This window comes from Macaca nemestrina, chromosome 11, assembly GCF_043159975.1.
Source record: "Macaca nemestrina isolate mMacNem1 chromosome 11, mMacNem.hap1, whole genome shotgun sequence".
In the NCBI taxonomy this organism is placed as follows: Eukaryota; Metazoa; Chordata; class Mammalia; order Primates; family Cercopithecidae; genus Macaca; species Macaca nemestrina.
The window spans coordinates 11,762,188-11,778,961 of record NC_092135.1 but is presented as its reverse complement, the minus strand read 5'-3'; the positions used below and the strand labels follow the sequence as shown (position 1 = coordinate 11,778,961).

Sequence of the window (16,774 nt, the reverse complement as noted above, 5' to 3'; positions counted from 1 at the left end):
ATCAAAACCTGCCTTTCAAATATCCCTGCAGCCACAATGACAGCTCAGTTTCCCACACCCACCAGGCTGTTGCCACGCCTCTACCACACCTCTCCAGCCCGGCTTCTCTCCAAAATCCCTCCGCCCCTCGCCCTCTTTGCTTTCCCACAGAGGCTCCTTCAAGACCCAGCTCAGGGGCTATCTTCTGCAGGACACCTTTGAGCTGGGCTCCTCCTCTCCCCCAGGCTGAGCCATAGGCCCCTCTGGATGCGGCAGTACCTATCACTCCCTATTGATGTCATCTGTTTTAGAGGTCTGGCCCACAAGCTCCTTAAGGGAAAGAATGCTGTGTGGTCCGTTTTTGTAGACCCAACAGCTTGTGTAGCATGAGACACCTCAGAAGCCCCATAAATGTTCTTTTTAAAATTGTTAATGTTGCGTAGAGCTAGGGTCTCACTGTGTTGTCCAGGTGGGTACTGAACTCCTGGGCTCAAGCAATCCTCCTGCATTAGCTTCCCAAAGCACAGGATTACAGGTGTGAGCCACCATGCCCACCCTCGATAAATGTTTGTAGAACTAATGAGCAGTTAAAGGGAGGAAACAAAACCTGATTTCTTCCATTTTCTAAGGACACACTAACATGGCAATCTTGCAGTAGAGACACAGGACCCAAGAAAATGTTTGAGATGTGGGAAAAAAGAAATCAAAATTAATATTAATTATATATTTATAAAATGTAACAGTTCAACAGCAACTTGATTCTATTCATAATTATACATGTTAGATTTAATGTAGGATATGGGTATATTGCAACATATAAGACCCAGGTGATGTTTTGAAAAGTAAGAGTGCCTAGAGCTTAGGAAGGTCTTTAAACCTCTCTGCCTAAAAAACCTGTAGTTCTAGCTAGTACCTTACCCAGCTAGTCTGGGGCAGTGAAGAAAAGTCCATACGCAAAGCAAAACGAAGCTCTTACAGACAAACAAAGCAAACACAAAACTTCCATAGGAACTGCCTTGCATGGAAGCCCCAGTTCCCTGGCCAGTAACCACTGCATCAGAGCAGCCCAGCACCCTCCCCTCTGCAGCTGCTTTTTTGGTCCAAGCTGCAAGGATGGTGAGGAGGGAAGTACAGCTTGGAAGCTTTGAGGCCCCATAGATGAGATGGGCCTTCAGCCTTCAGTCCTGCAGCCTGTGATGGAAATTCAGCAACCAGGGAAAGCCAGAACAAGCTAAATGCAATGCTCCTTAACTTGCCCAGTGGCTCCCCTTCCCAAGCTGGCTGGTCTCCCCAGGGCAGAGCTCTGAGCTGCAGAGTTATAAACTGGCAGGGGCAGGTTTCTGGGTGAAAAACTAGGCACCACACACGAAAGCTCAGAGCCAAGCATCCAGATAAGCACAAAACACTCACAAGATACTTGATTGTTGATGTTACACTGATCTCTGTCAGTTCAGAACCAACATCACTACAGTTGGTTCGGCTTGTTGGTAGCAGTTATGGTTTATAAAGTTGGCTATGAACACTGAATTAGCAAATCCTGAACCACTGCTCCCAGTGCAACTACAGGATTAGGATCTTGTGAGCCCGTCCTCACATTTTTGGCAAACGATCAATACATAATCTTGTTTCGTGCATGTTTCTGTTGAAAGAGACATTATGTGCTGCTGATTCATCAGCATTGAACTCCCAGCCAACAACACTCACAGCCTGCCTGAACAAAGCTTATCTAACACAGTATTTTCTCCATAAGGCACATCACAGCCTTCCTGCGCCTAGGAACACTTGACTGCATGTCTGCGCTATGCTTGGGGGACATTTTAAATAGCAGAATCACCAACAGAAAAGCATTAAAATGAAAAAAACATGGCACTACATAGTCCACAAACTGGTCACTTGTTTACAATACAGGAGCTGAAACAAGAAGGCAGAGCGCGACTGGGCACGGTGGCTCATGCCTGTAATACCAGCACTTCTGGGGGCCCAGGCGGGAGGATCACTTGAGCCCAGGAGTTTGAGATCAGCCTGGGCAACATAGCAAGACTCTGTCTCTACAAAAAAAAAGAAAAAAATAACAAAATTAGCTGGGTGTGGTAATGTGCACCTGTAATCCCAGCTACTCAGGAGGCTGAGGTAGGAGGATCACCTGAGTCTGGGAGGCAGAGGTTGCAGTGAGCCGAGACCGTGCCACTATACTCCAGCCTCAGCCTGGGCAACAGAGCGAGATCCTGTCTCAAAAAAATAAAAAATAAAAAAGGCAGAGCGTTGTCTTGTTTGACCTCAGCTGGGAACATACTGAGTGACTCAAAATTTTCACTGCTCTGCACATGTCCAAGAATGACTAAGAAAGTGCCATGAATATTGCTTTTGGGGTTACAAAAAAATGTTAACATGTACATGAATTTGCAAATACAGAATCTGAAAATAATTAGGATTGACTGTACTACCTAAAATAATTAGGATTGACTGTACTACCTCAAAAACCCAGTATATATGCCTTATGGTATTTGAAGAAAGCATCTTCTTGACCTTTTTGTCAGAGAATGGAATCCAAAATGAGCTATTGGAAGCTTTAAGGGTAGGCAAAGCATCTAGCACTAAGGCAGTTAACATGGAGAAGACCCTATAACCACTTGCACACTGGCTGACCTTCCTTCATGTCACACGCAGGTTTCCAAGAAATTATGACCAGAATTTTAACAGATTCCTAGAGAGAATCATTTTGAAAAACGAAAATATTTATAAAGCACATCTACTTCCTAAATTTAAGTACTGTAAAATCACACTTGTCATATATCAACTTTGCTTTAAAGTTTGTCTTATCCAAACAAAAAAGGTACAACTTTCAAAAAGGGAAGGTTCTAACCACTGTTCAATTAAATCTGACCTAAAGCTGCCTCCATAGGTAATGAACTGCACCCTATCTTACTATGTAAACAAGCTGCAACCTAACTTGTAAGTGTATTATTGTAGTAAGTAATGGAGCCTCAGCCAATCACAGCAGCCAAACTTTCAGCCAATACAGGCTGCAAACTGCCAAAACATGTCAAAATAAGGCAAAAGCCAAGCTGTAGCCAGTCAGACTATTTCGGTCTCTCACTTCTGTTTTCTGACCATAAATACTGCCTGCTGGGTATTTACAGACAGAAAATACTGTTGCTGGTTAGTGCTCTCTGAACCTTTACTAGTTCAGACGCTGCCTAATTCATGCATTCTTTACTTAAACGCTGCTAAATTGAATTGTCGAAAGTTTTCCTTTTAACACCAGATTCTTTCATTATAGACAGGTTATATACAGAAAGAGTATATTAGAGTGATTACATATATATACATATGTACGTATGTATATGTAATCATGCTAAATGCTTAATTCTCCTCAAGATTTAGGAACCAGTATCACAGGGCAGAGAGTCCATCACCTTCCTTTTAAAACAAATAAATCAATAAAAAGAATATATGAAACACAGTTGTTACTGTTCCTTTATGTGAGGAAACTGAATTGGCAAACGTGAGCAGGTATAAAAGGAGAAAGAGCAGGAAATTGCTAAGAAGAAAATCACTGAATATGCAAATGATTCTGAAACTGCCCTTAATGATTTTGGAGTAAATAATCCTTAAGTGCAATTAAATAGCATTTAAATATGTCATTTTATCAAAAAAAAAAAATGTTGTTTAAGGCCAAGGGTGATGTCGGGGAGCCTAAATTATTTTTATTACCCTTCTTAAAAAGACGGAACACCTACCATACTGTTAGTAGATGAATGATAAATGCTCACCATTTACAGAAAATTTAACCTTGGCAAATTAATAACTTTATATTAACTTCAGTTTAAGTTTGTAAGAATGACAAATTAAAATTAATTCGCACTTAGTACTATGACTAAAAGCAAAATGTTAATTGCATTTTAATCTACTCTGGCCTACTTCAAAAGCATAATTTTAACTCTTGGATGGAGAACAAAATTGTCTTCTAAAAACAGATCTCAGTAACAATGAAATATCAAGAGTTGGACATTATAATAAAAAGAAAAAAGGTAACAATAATTTTCTTTTTCTTTTTTTTTTTTTTTTTGAGAGTCTCGCTGGAGTCTTGCTCTGTCACTCAGGGTGGAGTGCAGTGACACGATCTCAGCTCACTGCAACCTCTGCCTCCCATGTTCAAGTGATTCTCCTGCTCAGCCTCCAGAGTAGCTGGGACTATGGGCACACGCTGCCATGCCCGGCTAATTTTTGTAGTTTTAGTAGAGATAGGGTTTCACCATGTTGAGCAGGCTAGTCTCGAACTCCTGATCTCAGGCGATCCACCTGCCTCAACCTCCCAAAGTGTTGGGATTATAGGCATGAGCTACCACGAGCAGCCCCAGGAATTTTCTTTTTAGGACAGACTGGAGAAGGGGTGAGAAAAGGATTGGGAGAGGCTGGTTGAAGGCACAGCCAAAATTAAATAGGAAGAATAAGTTCTGGCGTTCTATGGTTAACAGTACATTACAAAATAGCTAGAAGAGAGATTTTTAAATATCCTCACCACAAAAAGATAAATGCATGAGGCAATGGTCACACTAAATACCCTGAATTGCTCATTCTACAACATATATATGCACTGAAACATCAAACTGTGCTGCCCAAATATGTACAATTACGTGTCAATTAAAGAATCTGCTTTACATTTTTTCAAAAGCATATTTTTTTAAATATGAAACTCGGCATTTATAAACTACATTTAGGGCAGGGCACGGTGGCTCATGCTTGTAATCCCAGCACTTTGGGAGGCTGAGGCAGGCGGATCACTGATGGATCACTTGAGGTCAGGAGTTCAAGACCAGCCTGGCCAACATGGTGAAACTCCGTCTCTACTAAAAATACAGAAAAAAATTAGCCGGGCGTGGTGGCATGCTCCTGTAATCCCAGTTACTTGGGAGGTTGAGGCATGAGAATCACTTGAACCAGGAGGCAGAGGCTGCAGGGAGCCAAGATCGTGCCACTGCACTCCAGCCTGGGAGACGGTGTGAGGCTCCGTCTCAAAATATAAAAACAAACAAATGAACAAAAAAACCCCTACATTTATAAACTAGGACTATATGAGGGTTAAATAACATTTGAAAACTTCTTGGCATTTTTTTGTTTGTTTAGCTGCATAATACAAATGAAAGCACCATTATTCTAGAAGAGTTGATTAAATCATCTTTCACTGACAGAACTTTTGAGAAATATATTTTCGACAATTCATTTATAAATGATTTCAAAGTCTTTAACCTCAACCATTTTTTAGATAGGTTAAAAAAATAAACTCTTCCACCTCTAGGGGGTTAGGTAACACATTAGGTACAAGATGAATTTTAGCTAATCTGCTGACTGGCACATGCTTCTCCGTGCTGTAACTGCTTTACTACACAATGACATTAGCAGCTGACCTTCCCTGAGGAAGAACCATTATCAGTTCCAAATAAATATATCCTTGATTACTGTTCACACGTACAGTACACCACCCACTGACAAATCAACACCTACAGTTCCTCAGACCTGCCATTATGACCTTCAATCTGGAGCAAATGTACAAAACCATAATTTGTTTTCTCTGCTCAAGATATGCAAGACTCTCCATAAACCATTCTGGACAGGTGAGCTTTCCCAAGGGTTGGAGACTTAACCATCTGCAAAGAATATTTCATACACTTGCTTTCTTAAACAAGGTATACTGGGTATAAATTCTCTTTTTCTTGATCTGCAATCATCAGTGAGAATGTTAATCCCTGTATTGTGTGTTAGGAGACATTTCTCCATGGGTCTCTCACACTTCTGAGTGTCTTAGAAGTAGAGGCGCTGGCTGCTTTCATTCTTAACCATCTTTCAAGGATATGTATATAGCGAACAGCTTAGACAGACAGAGACAGTATCTCCCACCAGACTGTCCAGTACAATGAAGATCTCTCACTCCAGGGTAAGGCTGGGCAGGTTTGCCTGCAGCCCTTTATAAAGAATTTGATTTACCTACACCTGGGGTTTTACAGCTGTGACACAAATCCACTGCACACACAGTAGCAAATGAGCTACTCTGATTGCCCCTGTGGGACCTATAGGGAGAAGGAATGGAATCAACTCCTCCTCTCAGTGGTGGCATTAGATTCCCATAGGAGCGCGAACCCTATTGTGAACTGAGCATATGAGGGATCTACGTTGCACGTTCCTTGTGAGAATCTAATGCCTGATGATTTGAGGTGGGACAGTTTCAACCCAAAACCATCCCCCTACCACCCCATCCATGAAAAAAACTGTCTTCCATGAAACCGGTCCCTGGTGCCAAAAAGGTTGAGGACCGCTGCTGTACAACACCATCCACCCAACAGGATGTAATGGACATTTATGGAACGCCCCACTAATGACTGCAAAATGCACATTCTTTTCAAGTATCCACAAAATAGATGCCAAGACATCCATATTCTGCACCAAAGGAAAAAACCATGATGAGTTTAAAGAAGTGAAATTAAACAGTGTGTTCTCTGACCATAGTGGAATGAAATTGGAAATCAGAAACAGAAAGCTACCAGCAAAGTCTTCAAACACTTGGAAACTAAGGAACAGACTACTAAACAAGCCCTGGACCAAAGAGGAAGTCCCAAAGGAAACTAAGGCCAGGTTCGGTGGCTCACACCTGTAATCCCAGCACTTTGGGAGGTTGAGGTGGGCAGATCACTTCAGGTCAGGAGTTCGAGACCAGACTAGCCAACATGATGAAACACCATCTCTAGGCCGGGCGCGGTGGCTCAAGCCTGTAATCCCAGCACTTTGGGAGGCCGAGGCGGGTGGATCACGAGGTCAGGAGATCGAGACTATCCTGGCTAACATGGTGAAACCCCGTCTCTACTAAAAATACAAAAAAACTAGCCGGGCGTGGTGGCGGGCGCCTGTAGTCTCAGCTACTTGGGAGGCTGAGGCGGGAGAATGGCGTGAACCTGGGAGGCGGAGCTTGCAGTGAGCCGAGATCACGCCACTGCACTCCAGCCTGGGAGACACAGCGAGACTCCGTCTCAAAAAAAAAAAAAAGAAACCCCATCTCTACTAAAAATACAAAAATCAGCTGGGCTTGGTGGCAGGCACTGTAATCCAGCTACTCAGGAGGCTGAAACAGGAGAATCGCTTGAACCCAGGAGGCAGAGGTTGCAGTGAGCCGAGATCACTGTTCTCCCGCCTGGGTGACAGAGGGAGACTCCGTCTCAAAAAAAAAGAAACTAAAAATACACTGAACTGAATAAAAGTTGGACACAGTTAAAGCACTGTGAAGAGGAAAATGTATTGCACTAAATGCATATATTAAATGAGAAAAAGTCTCAAGTCAATAATCTAAGCTCCCACCTCAAGAACCTAGAAAATCAAGAGCAGAACAAACCCAAAGCAAGCATAAGGAAAGAAATAATTAGGAGCAGAAATCAACAAAATTGAAAACAGAAAACGGAAAATCCATGAGAAAAGAGCTGGTTCTTTGAAAAGATTTTTTAAACACTGAAAAATCTTAAGCAAGACCAGCTAGGAAAAAAAAGAAGGCACAAATAACCAATATCGGTAATGAAATGGAGGATATCATTATAGGCTCTGCACATATCAAAAGGATAATAAGGGAATACGAACTAATTACATACATACATTTCACAGCACAGACAAAATGGACCAATTTCTTTAAAAACTCAAACTACCAACACTCACCAGTATGAAATAAACAATATGAATAGCCCTATAACTATTAAGGAAATTAAATCCATAATTTAAGAACTCCCAAGAAAGAAATCTCCATAAGAACCTGATGGGGTTCCTGGAAAAAAGGAAGGAAGGAAGGGAGGAAGGAGAAAAGAAAAGAAATCTCCAGTCTTAGAAAGTTTCACTAGAGAACTCTACAAAACATTTAAAGAAGAATTAACATCAATTGTACACAACCTCTTTCAGAAAATGGAAAAGGAAGGAACATTTCCTAATTCATTTTATGAAGCTAGTTTTTCCACAATAATAAAGCCAGACAAAGCCATTACTAAAAAAAGACAACAGACCAATATCCCTTATGAATATAGACATGAAAATCCTTAGTAAGACATTAACAAATAGAATTTAGCAATACATAAAAATAATTATACACCATGACCAAGTAGTTTTTTCAAGAGAAGCAATGTTAGTTTAATATTTGAAAATCAATCAATGTAATCCACCAAATTAACAAGCTGAAGAAAAATCACACGATCACATCAAGTGATACAGAAAAGGCACCTGACAAACATCAATGGAGATTGAACACCCATTCACAATAAGGACTCTCAGAAAAACAAGAAAAGAGGGGAACATCTCAATTTGATAAAGAGCAACTACAAAAAACAAACCAAAAAAAACCAAAACTAGAGCTAACATTAGACTTCATGAGGAAAGACTAAATGCTTTTCCCCTAAGATCAGGAACAAGGAAAGACAGCCATTCTCACCATTCTTACTCAACCTGCTGCTGGAAGTTTTAGCCAGTGAAACAAGGCAAGAAAAGGAAATAAAAGGCAGAGAGTTGAGAAAGGAAGAAATAAAACTGTCCCTATATTTGCAGATGACATGATTATCTACACAGAAAATCCCAAGAATTCTCAAAAAAAAAAAAAAAATCTAGAATTAATGAATTTGGCAAAGTCACAGGATACAAAATAAACACACAAAACCAACTGTATTTCCAAATAGTAGCAAAGAACACATGGAATACAATATACAATACGAATACAAATACAAAATACAATAACATTTGCAATCACTCAAAAACAAGTATTTAGGTGTAAATCTAACAAAACATGCACAACAATATTGAAATTAGGTCAATTAATAACACTGCAATGGCCTCTAGGTTTTCAAGTGACAGGAAGCATTGTTAGTCTCTGATTTTAAATCAAAAGTTAGAAATGATTAAGCTTAGTGAGGAAGGCATGATAAAAGCCAAGATAGGTTGAATATTAGGCCCCTTGCACCAAACAGCCAAGTTGTGAATATAAAAATAAAAATATTAGCCAGGCATGGTGGTTGTACCCATAGTTCCAGCTACTCGGAAGGCTAAGGTGGGAGGATCGCTTGAGGCCTGCAGTTCAAGGCTGCAGAGAGCTGAGATTGTGCCACTGAACTACAGCCTGGGTAAAAGAGTGAGACCCTATCACACACAAAAAGAAAAAAAACAAAAAACTAAAAAACTAAATCAAAGCAACTGATCTTTGAGAAGTGATAATTGCATTATCAAAGTACCTAATCGTGACAATACCCTAACTTAAAACCTGCTGACTAGGGGATGTGTTTGACTGCAAATCTGGTCCACACAAGCAATCTGAGTTTCCATCAAGGAAGTTGTAAGCACCAAGTAGAGCAAAACCAAATCCAGGCCTCACATGGAAAAAGCAGCTCTGAATTGTGATTTTCGAAGAAACCTGCATTTCTTACACTTCAGTGTACTTTCCCCATATTTAACTCCAAGATTTTTGTTAATTTGTTTCGTTTTTCTTTCTCAAACAAAATTCTCAGACTGAAAACCCTAGATTTGTTCCCTATTGCATCTTCATTTCTTCCCAAACCGTCCATAAAACCTGACCTACACTAAGTTAGTAAGTTAAGTCTGAAAGTATCTACCTTCCCTGAGGAGGGGTGAGGTGTAGGCAGGGCAGAGAGATTTGTAGTCCAGCCCTCTTGCCACAAATTATGAATGAGAGAGGAAGGATTTTGCTTTTTTAACGATCTCCAGAGAATTTTCCATCATTTCCCTCTCGTCACCCAGCTCCTTTGTAACCACTTCCAGAGAAGTCTTCCTTTAGCTTCTTAAACATCGATCCTAAAACACTTCCAGACACCTGTGCTGCTCCTTTCTGTTCCCATGGAAAGTAGTCTCTGTAACAATCTCGCAAAGCCATTCCCCTCCGTCTCCTCATCCTCTTTTCAAATCCTTTTACGATTTCTCATCTCACTCAGCATGACAGTCAAAGTCCCTGTGAAGGCCAACTTCTACATCACTTAGCCAGCCTGCCACCTCCAAAACTCTCCAGCCTCATCTTTCTACTCTTCTCCTGGTTCCTTGTCCACGCCTTTACACTTGTTCTCTGCTTGGAATCCTCCCTCCCTTCCTTGAGGAACTTTCTCAAATGTCACCTTCCCTCAATACTCCCCCTCCTTCATTTAAAACTATAAACTTCCAACTCTCTAAGCCTCTAAAGAACTCTATATTTAACTTATTGTTAAATATGTGCTGAACACCTGGTCCTGTCCAAGTTTGTTAAATCAAGACAAATAAGACACTGTCCCTGCCTTTAAGGCCCCAGATGGAGAAATGCACCACAGACCTCAATGTGCAATACAGGACTGATACTAAGGCCACAGGCAAGTCAAAGAACGCGTGCCAAAAGTTCAGAGGAAGAGGCCTCGGCCTCGCTTCTGGCTTCTGGAGACCAGTCCAGCTTTCCACCATCACGCAGCTCACCAGGGACCATCTCCGGGGGTCTCCTCTAGACCCCAAGAGACGAGCGGGTCCCGCTCACCATTCCCAGGTCTGAGAGTTTACTTGTCCAGAGAAGCAACTTCCGGCCTCTGCAGGCCGGGCAAGAGATTTAAGGAAAGAAAAGAAATATATGGACCTCCGCTCTTCGGTCTCCGTCCCCTCCCCCTCCCCCGCGTGCCGTCCCCACAACGGTCCAGTACTGAACCCAACTCTCAACCTACTCCCATCCGCAAAACTAACCGCTCTACTTCCGTGGTCCCCACCTGCTCCCGGCGTCCCCTTCGGCTACTCCCAGCGCGTGCGCAAGCAGTCCCACGTGGGCTCGGGCGGGGCTGGCGCCGCGGCGGGGGCTGGGCACGCCCCTAGCACAGAGCTGGCTTCTGATTGGCTTTCCGGTGCTCGCCCGAGCGGGGTTGGGGCGAGTGAACCGCGCCTCTGAAAGCGCTTGCCAGTGCAGTCTGAGCGATCGTTTCCTGGTCCTCGCCGCCTCCGCAGTCTCCCTGGAGTTCTTGCAAGGCGGCCAGGATGTCTCAGGTACAGCGCGTGCACAGCCAGGCTGGGACGGTTCAGCGGGCTGGAGGCCTGTTGGTGGCTCACCCGGCAGCCAGAAACTCTCGGGCTCTTTCCTTCCGTGCCCCGCAGTTCCTCCTGGACCCATGCCCAGCCCTGATTCGTTGGACAGAGCTTTGTGAGCGGGATTTTCCGTTTGGGGATTTCTAACTCTGCTGCCCACCCCGCAACTGCCGGAAAGTTGCCCATGGGGTGGACTTCGCTGTGTAGCGGGAGAGGAGTGGGAGTCGAGGGTGCTCGATGGAAAGATGGGGGAAGGGGTTGCACGGATTGGAGGAGCGAGGAGACTCAGTCCCCATCCGGAAGCACAGGGCGGGACGTCGCGGCGGAGTGGGGAAGCGAGGAGGCCGTGGACGGGAGCTTGGAGGTCAGGGGAAGTACGGGGCCGGGTTCTCCGAGTGCGGGACGAGGAGAATCGCGGGCGGGGAGAGGTGACCCAGGGACCCCTCCCTTCCCTCCAGCGTAGACCCTTATCGGAGACCAAGCTATGTGGGGCGACCTCTGGCCCCTCCCGCCTGCCTCTGCCAATCCGGGCACTGGGACAGAGGTCAGTGTTGAATGCCCAGGCCCCAGGGGGAGGGAGGGGACCAACGGGCTCCGGCGCTGACACCGGGGCACTTATGCCCTGTCCCCTTTCAGAGGTTTCCAGCATGCTGTGCCGCCTCTGTCCCCAGGCCAGGGCTTAGCTGAAACCCCGGCCACTCCCTAGTGCCTGGCACGGTGGTGGCCAGGCAGTTGGCCGCGCTGCTTCTGCCTATTCTCCCGTGGGGTGGACACCCACTGCGGGCAAAGGCTTGGCCTGCCCTCTTCACTGCTGTATTTCCAGACCTGATGCCTGCGTTTGTGAGAGCGCTGGATACAGGGTTTTCGATTGAATGAGTGAACTGGAGGGGCTTCCCCTTCTTGTGTTGCTGAATCTTTCTAGCTGCCCTGTTGGGGCAGGGTGGGGCAGACACACTTCAGGGGCTGCATTGCCCGAAGGGTGCCACCTTTCCCACCTCTCCATCCCTGTAACTGGACTCTGTTCAGGCCACAGCAGGACTCCTACCCTCTCCCACCCAGAGGAGGCCCTCAGTCTTCTCCTCTCCCTTCCATTTAGGCTGAGTTTGAGAAAGCTGCAGAGGAGGTTAAGCGCCTTAAGACCAAGCCAGCCGATGATGAGATGCTGTTCATCTATGGCCGCTACAAACAAGCAACCGTGGGCGACATAAATACAGGTATGCGGAGCGGGGGTTGGGAGGGCCTCTTCTCATCAAAGCAGGCTCAGCAGCCCAGACTGGAAGTCCCTGGGAACTTCACTCTCAAACTGCCTGAGGCCCTACTCTTCAGTTGGGGTATGGTGATGGTTCCTGGGTTGGAAAAGACGGTGTTCCGGATTCTCAGTGTCTCCAGTAGTAGCAGAATTCAAATCCTGGCTTTAGAAGGTCTTTACTGGTTATCACCAGCAGCTCCTCTCCACTAGGGAAGAAGCAAAGGCTGCAGCTTGGAAAAGACTTGCTGTAGGCTCTCAGCTCAGTGGCATCATTGTTGAGCCGTTCAGCTTCTGCCCTAAATGGGCAGGATCAAAGGTGGAGCACTTGACAGCCTGGCCAAGCCTGATGTCAGGAGCAGAGAAGCACCTGGTTCCTTGGGCCAGGTCAGAGCATTTCGCTAACAAGTCTGTGCCTTCCTGATGACAACTTTTTCCCTGTCCGAAAATCTTGGTGCAGATTTTGAGGCTGTACTTTGGACTATCATGTTCTGTAATAACGTCTTTCCTACCTTGGGCAGGTTTCATTCTGTCCCTAAGTCCCTGAAACATGGGTGGATACTGAGGCAGCAGCACAGTGCATTCTGTGCAAGGACTCAGGGTTGTCATGGCAGCACAGACGGGAGGTCTCCCCTGCCCCTGTTGAGGAGGAAAGTGAGCATGGTCCCCATTTCCACAGTAGCTGGGGTGGAAGATGGAGCATGTGGGCTGGCTGTCAGCCAGCTAGAAGCAGGAAATGGCACCCAGAATGACAGATCGCAGGCAGTACCAAATCAAACCCTGGGGTTCACATGGAGCACTTAGTTGAGGAAGGTCTTGTGGCGAAGATGGGTTTTACAGTGAGTTCATAAACTCTGTCCTTCCAGGGAGGGGAAGGAAAGGTGAAGTGGAGGAGGCCAGAGGTGCTGAGATGCTTTTCTGACAGTGTTTTCACAGAGACTGGCCTGTGCTGGTACTAGAGTTACCGGTTTTCACATGAGTCTAGATAGACTGGCATGGGAATCTTTCACTTACTGATCAAAGAGGTATCATTGGCTCTCTAGGGCTGTACTATACAGCCCTATTACACGATTATAAAACATGACAGTCCAAACACAATAGTTTAGTACAATAGCCAGTAGCCACATATGACTCTATAAATTTTAACTGAGGCTGAGCGCAGTGACTCATGCCTGTAATCTCAGCACTTTGGGAGGCCGAGGCGGGTGGATCACGAGGTCAGGAGTTTGAGACTAACCTGGCCAACATAGTGAAACCCATCTCTACTAAAAATACAAAAATTAGCTGGGCATGGTGGCACGTGTCCGTAGTCCCAGATACTTGGGAGGCTGAGACAGGAGAATCGCTTGAATCTGGGGAGGTAGAGGTTGTGGTGAGCTGAAGACGCACCACTGCACTCCAGCCTGGTCAACAGAACGAGACTCTGTCTCAAAAAAAAAAAAAACTAAAAATAGTTAAATAAAATCAAGTTTAGTCTTCATTCACAGGAGCCACATTTCAGATGCCCAGTAGTCATTTCAGGTACTTGGTGTGGCAAGTGGCTCCTGAATTGGACATTGCAAATATACATGTACATTTCCATTTCCATCGCTTGGAGAGAGCTGTCGAGGAGTGCTATTCTAGGATCCTGATGATGACCGCAAGGGCAGTTTGTTTCAGCTGTCCCTGGGAACAGTTCCCTGAAAGCGCTTAGGAACATTTTCTCAGACACAGTGCTCCAGGCTACGGACGCTGTTCCCTTTGGCTTTGGGGCTGGGTGTGTTAGTGAAATAGGACAACAGGGAGATGGTGAGTATGTTTCCCAACTGCAGATGATAACAGGTCTATAAGCATAAAGTCATCATGTAACTTAAAGAAACCTTACCCTCGGTGAAAACGCCCACAGAGCAGCAAGAAATAGACTAACAATTTGGTAGAAAAATGGGGCTAGGATATAAACAGTTCATGGGAAAGGACACTTGATATCATTACTGATTAGGGAGAGAAATTGGGTAGCTAAGAGCAGGGGTGGGAGAGAAACTTTATAGTATTTTCCTCTGTCGCTTTTGAATTTTAAGCCATATGAATGGATGTTTTAAAAACAATTGTAATTAAAGTATAATTTTTTTAAAGGAGAAATTTTGGAGTCACTTAACTTGTAAGAAAAAGGTTATCTTTTCATAAGAATAGTGTTCTTCCTATTTGCTCTAGATTTTAAGTTTGGATTGGCGTATATCTGGTTTTCTTAGGGCAGAACCCACTCTACTAGACCTATTTAACCCCATGAGAGAGCCTAGAAGGAACAGGTGTAATAGAAGATGGCATTTATGGCAAGAAGGTTGATCAAGTTCTCCATTAGAATTCAAACCAGATCTAATGCCTTTTCTTTCCTTGTTTTTAAGAACGGCCCGGGATGTTGGACTTCACGGGCAAGGCCAAGTGGGATGCCTGGAATGAGCTGAAAGGTAATTGTTCTAATCAATTTCCTTCATTTGTGAAACCCAGTAATGAAAGAGTCTTCATTATGAAGTGTAAAGGAAGAGGAGAGGACACAAAGTCAATGGGGCACGTGTGGGAAACCAGCCTGAGCTGTGCCAGAATGGGAAAAAACTGGGCCACCTACTTTTTTTCCTAACACTGTTTATGCCTTTTCTAAAAGCACCATCTCTGAGCAGGAGTATCATTTAGAGAGGAGGGGCTGGGAATCAGGCCACTGAAAAATAGTTTTGGAAATAATGTAGTTGGCGTGGGCTTCGGATGTGTTCAGAATAAGGGGTGGTTTCCTGTCTGCAGCTCCCTCTCCCCTACAAGGCCAGGCGGTGACCTCCTAACCCCAGTGGCCCTCCCCAGTTCCCTTCTAGCCAGAAGGGTACATAAAAGAAGGGAATGAGCTAATGCATGGCCTGCCACTGGCATCATAGGCTCAGTGAATGGAGCCATTATATGCTAAGCACCAGCAGCCAAGAAGTATCCAAGCTCGTACTTAATCACGTGCCACCTGCAGCAGCAAGACCCAAGAGTTGGCACCAAAACTCCTGGCAGCATTGGCGTTCCTGCTGGCTAGTTTCTGAATAAGCCCTCTGTCTTTCTGCATATGAGCAATCCTTGAATTCAGAAAGGGTTACGATACAATAAACATACTCCCAGGATCTGCAAGTAACTGGGAAGGGAATGCCCGTCTGCCTGGCCGTTTTCATGGGACATTTCCATACCATCCTCAGGCCCTATACTCTCCAGTGCTTCACGACAAGCTCTGAGTTCCAGAGGGTCTCTCTCCTTCACCACAGAATCTAGGACACTGGGTGTCACTGTCTCTGAGGGATACCTTCCGTGTCCTTTCTACTGCAGCAAGAAGACAAAGATTTGCCTCATTCCCCTCCAAGAAGCAACCACTTTTGCTCAGAGTTCCTGAAACTTTTCTCATAGCCTCCCTCTGGGGAGAAGAAGGTGCCTGACTTTGCTTTTTCACTGCCAGCTTAACAGCTCTGGGAGATAGGAGCCCAACCCAGAGACACTGAAAAGGCCAAAGCCAATGTCAGCCACGAGAGTTAGCAGGAGCAGTAAAGTCACCACGGTGACAGTTTCTTGCCCGTCTGGAGGGTGGCGCCTCTCCCCCGAGGCTTACACTGGCCATTACCCCCGGGACAGGTGGGGGATGCAGATGTCCAGCAGATGGGCGACAGGTCTTGGCCAGCCCCACCAGGCTTTCTGAGTACGGTGGCTTATAGAGCATTCACTTCGGGCCAGGTTCCATGGATACTGTCTCCTCCAACATGTAATTAGTAGAATCTCAACTTTATAAGTGAGAAACTGAGCCTCGGAGAGTTACAGCAGAGCTGTCTGGGGCTCTGGAAGCTGCTTATTTCCTACCACGCTGCCTCCCTGACAAATAATCCTATCGATTCCTTACAGGGACTACCAAGGAAGATGCCATGAAAGCTTACATCGACAAAGTAGAAGAGCTAAAGAAAAAATACGGGATATGAGTGACTGGATTTGGTTACTAGGCCATGTGTTTCTCCTAAACTGAGACAATGCCTTGTTTTTTCTAATACCATGGATGGTGGGAATTCCGGAAAATAACCAGTTAGCCCAGCTACTCAAGGCTGCTCACCATACGGCTCTAACAGATTAGAGGCTAAAACGATTACTGACCTTCCTTGAGTAGTTTTTATCTGAGATCAATTAAAAGTGTATTTGTTACTTTAAATAACTTTAGTGATCTGAGTTCTTGAGATGACTTGCTCTGTCTGACCTCAGCCTTGCTTCCTTTCTCTAAAGACCTCTGGTAGTGCTTCAGCTGCGTACCTGGTAGGGTATGAGGCAGGCGGTCCTGCCCTGCACCCTGGCCCAGGGTGTGCTGGCCCTTTGTGGGGAGGAGGAGGATGGTAGAAGTGGCCTTTCTCACCTCCTTCCCAGTTCAGCCACACTGAGGAAGATGAGGCAGGCTGGCTGAGACCGCAGTCTGCAGGTACTTCTGTCGGGGATGTTCCTGCCCCAGGCCCTGTGCGAGGC

At 45.1% G+C, this 16,774-nt stretch overlaps 2 protein-coding genes across 17 annotated transcripts in view; one reads left to right on the top strand and one right to left on the bottom strand.

Annotated features, from left to right (window-relative positions):
- Positions 1-10,841, bottom strand: part of C11H2orf76 (chromosome 11 C2orf76 homolog) — an 80,340-nt gene extending 69,499 nt beyond the window's left edge. For 7 of the 13 annotated variants that reach the window (XR_011609681.1, XM_071072622.1, XM_071072619.1 and 4 more), the window contains exon 1: positions 10,444-10,591. Coding sequence is in view for 5 of the 13 variants with exons in the window: in XM_071072619.1 (XP_070928720.1) it covers positions 10,444-10,453 (10 nt within the window). In the remaining 8 variants the exon portion in view is untranslated. Of the gene's footprint in view, positions 1-9,602; positions 10,423-10,443; positions 10,657-10,701 lie in introns of those variants that run through there. The other 6 variants (XM_071072627.1, XM_071072620.1, XM_071072621.1 and 3 more) reach the window with 6 other exon arrangements.
- On the top strand, positions 10,840-16,472 carry LOC105492485 (diazepam binding inhibitor, acyl-CoA binding protein). 4 transcript variants are annotated; one of them, XM_071072631.1, is made up of 5 exons: positions 11,021-11,149; positions 11,493-11,578; positions 12,131-12,248; positions 14,662-14,724; positions 16,172-16,472. In XM_071072631.1, exons 2-5 carry the CDS (start codon positions 11,519-11,521, stop codon positions 16,243-16,245), a joined length of 315 nt encoding a protein of 104 aa, XP_070928732.1. In that variant the 5' UTR covers positions 11,021-11,149; positions 11,493-11,518; the 3' UTR covers positions 16,246-16,472. The 4 variants fall into 4 exon arrangements, with proteins under 4 accessions (XP_011757978.1, XP_011757979.1, XP_011757976.1 ...); XM_011759676.2 differs by lacking the exons at positions 11,021-11,149; positions 11,493-11,578 and adding an exon at positions 10,840-10,995; XM_011759677.2 differs by lacking the exon at positions 11,493-11,578 and having other exon boundaries at positions 10,903-11,149.
- The last annotated feature ends 302 nt before the right edge of the window (positions 16,473-16,774 follow it).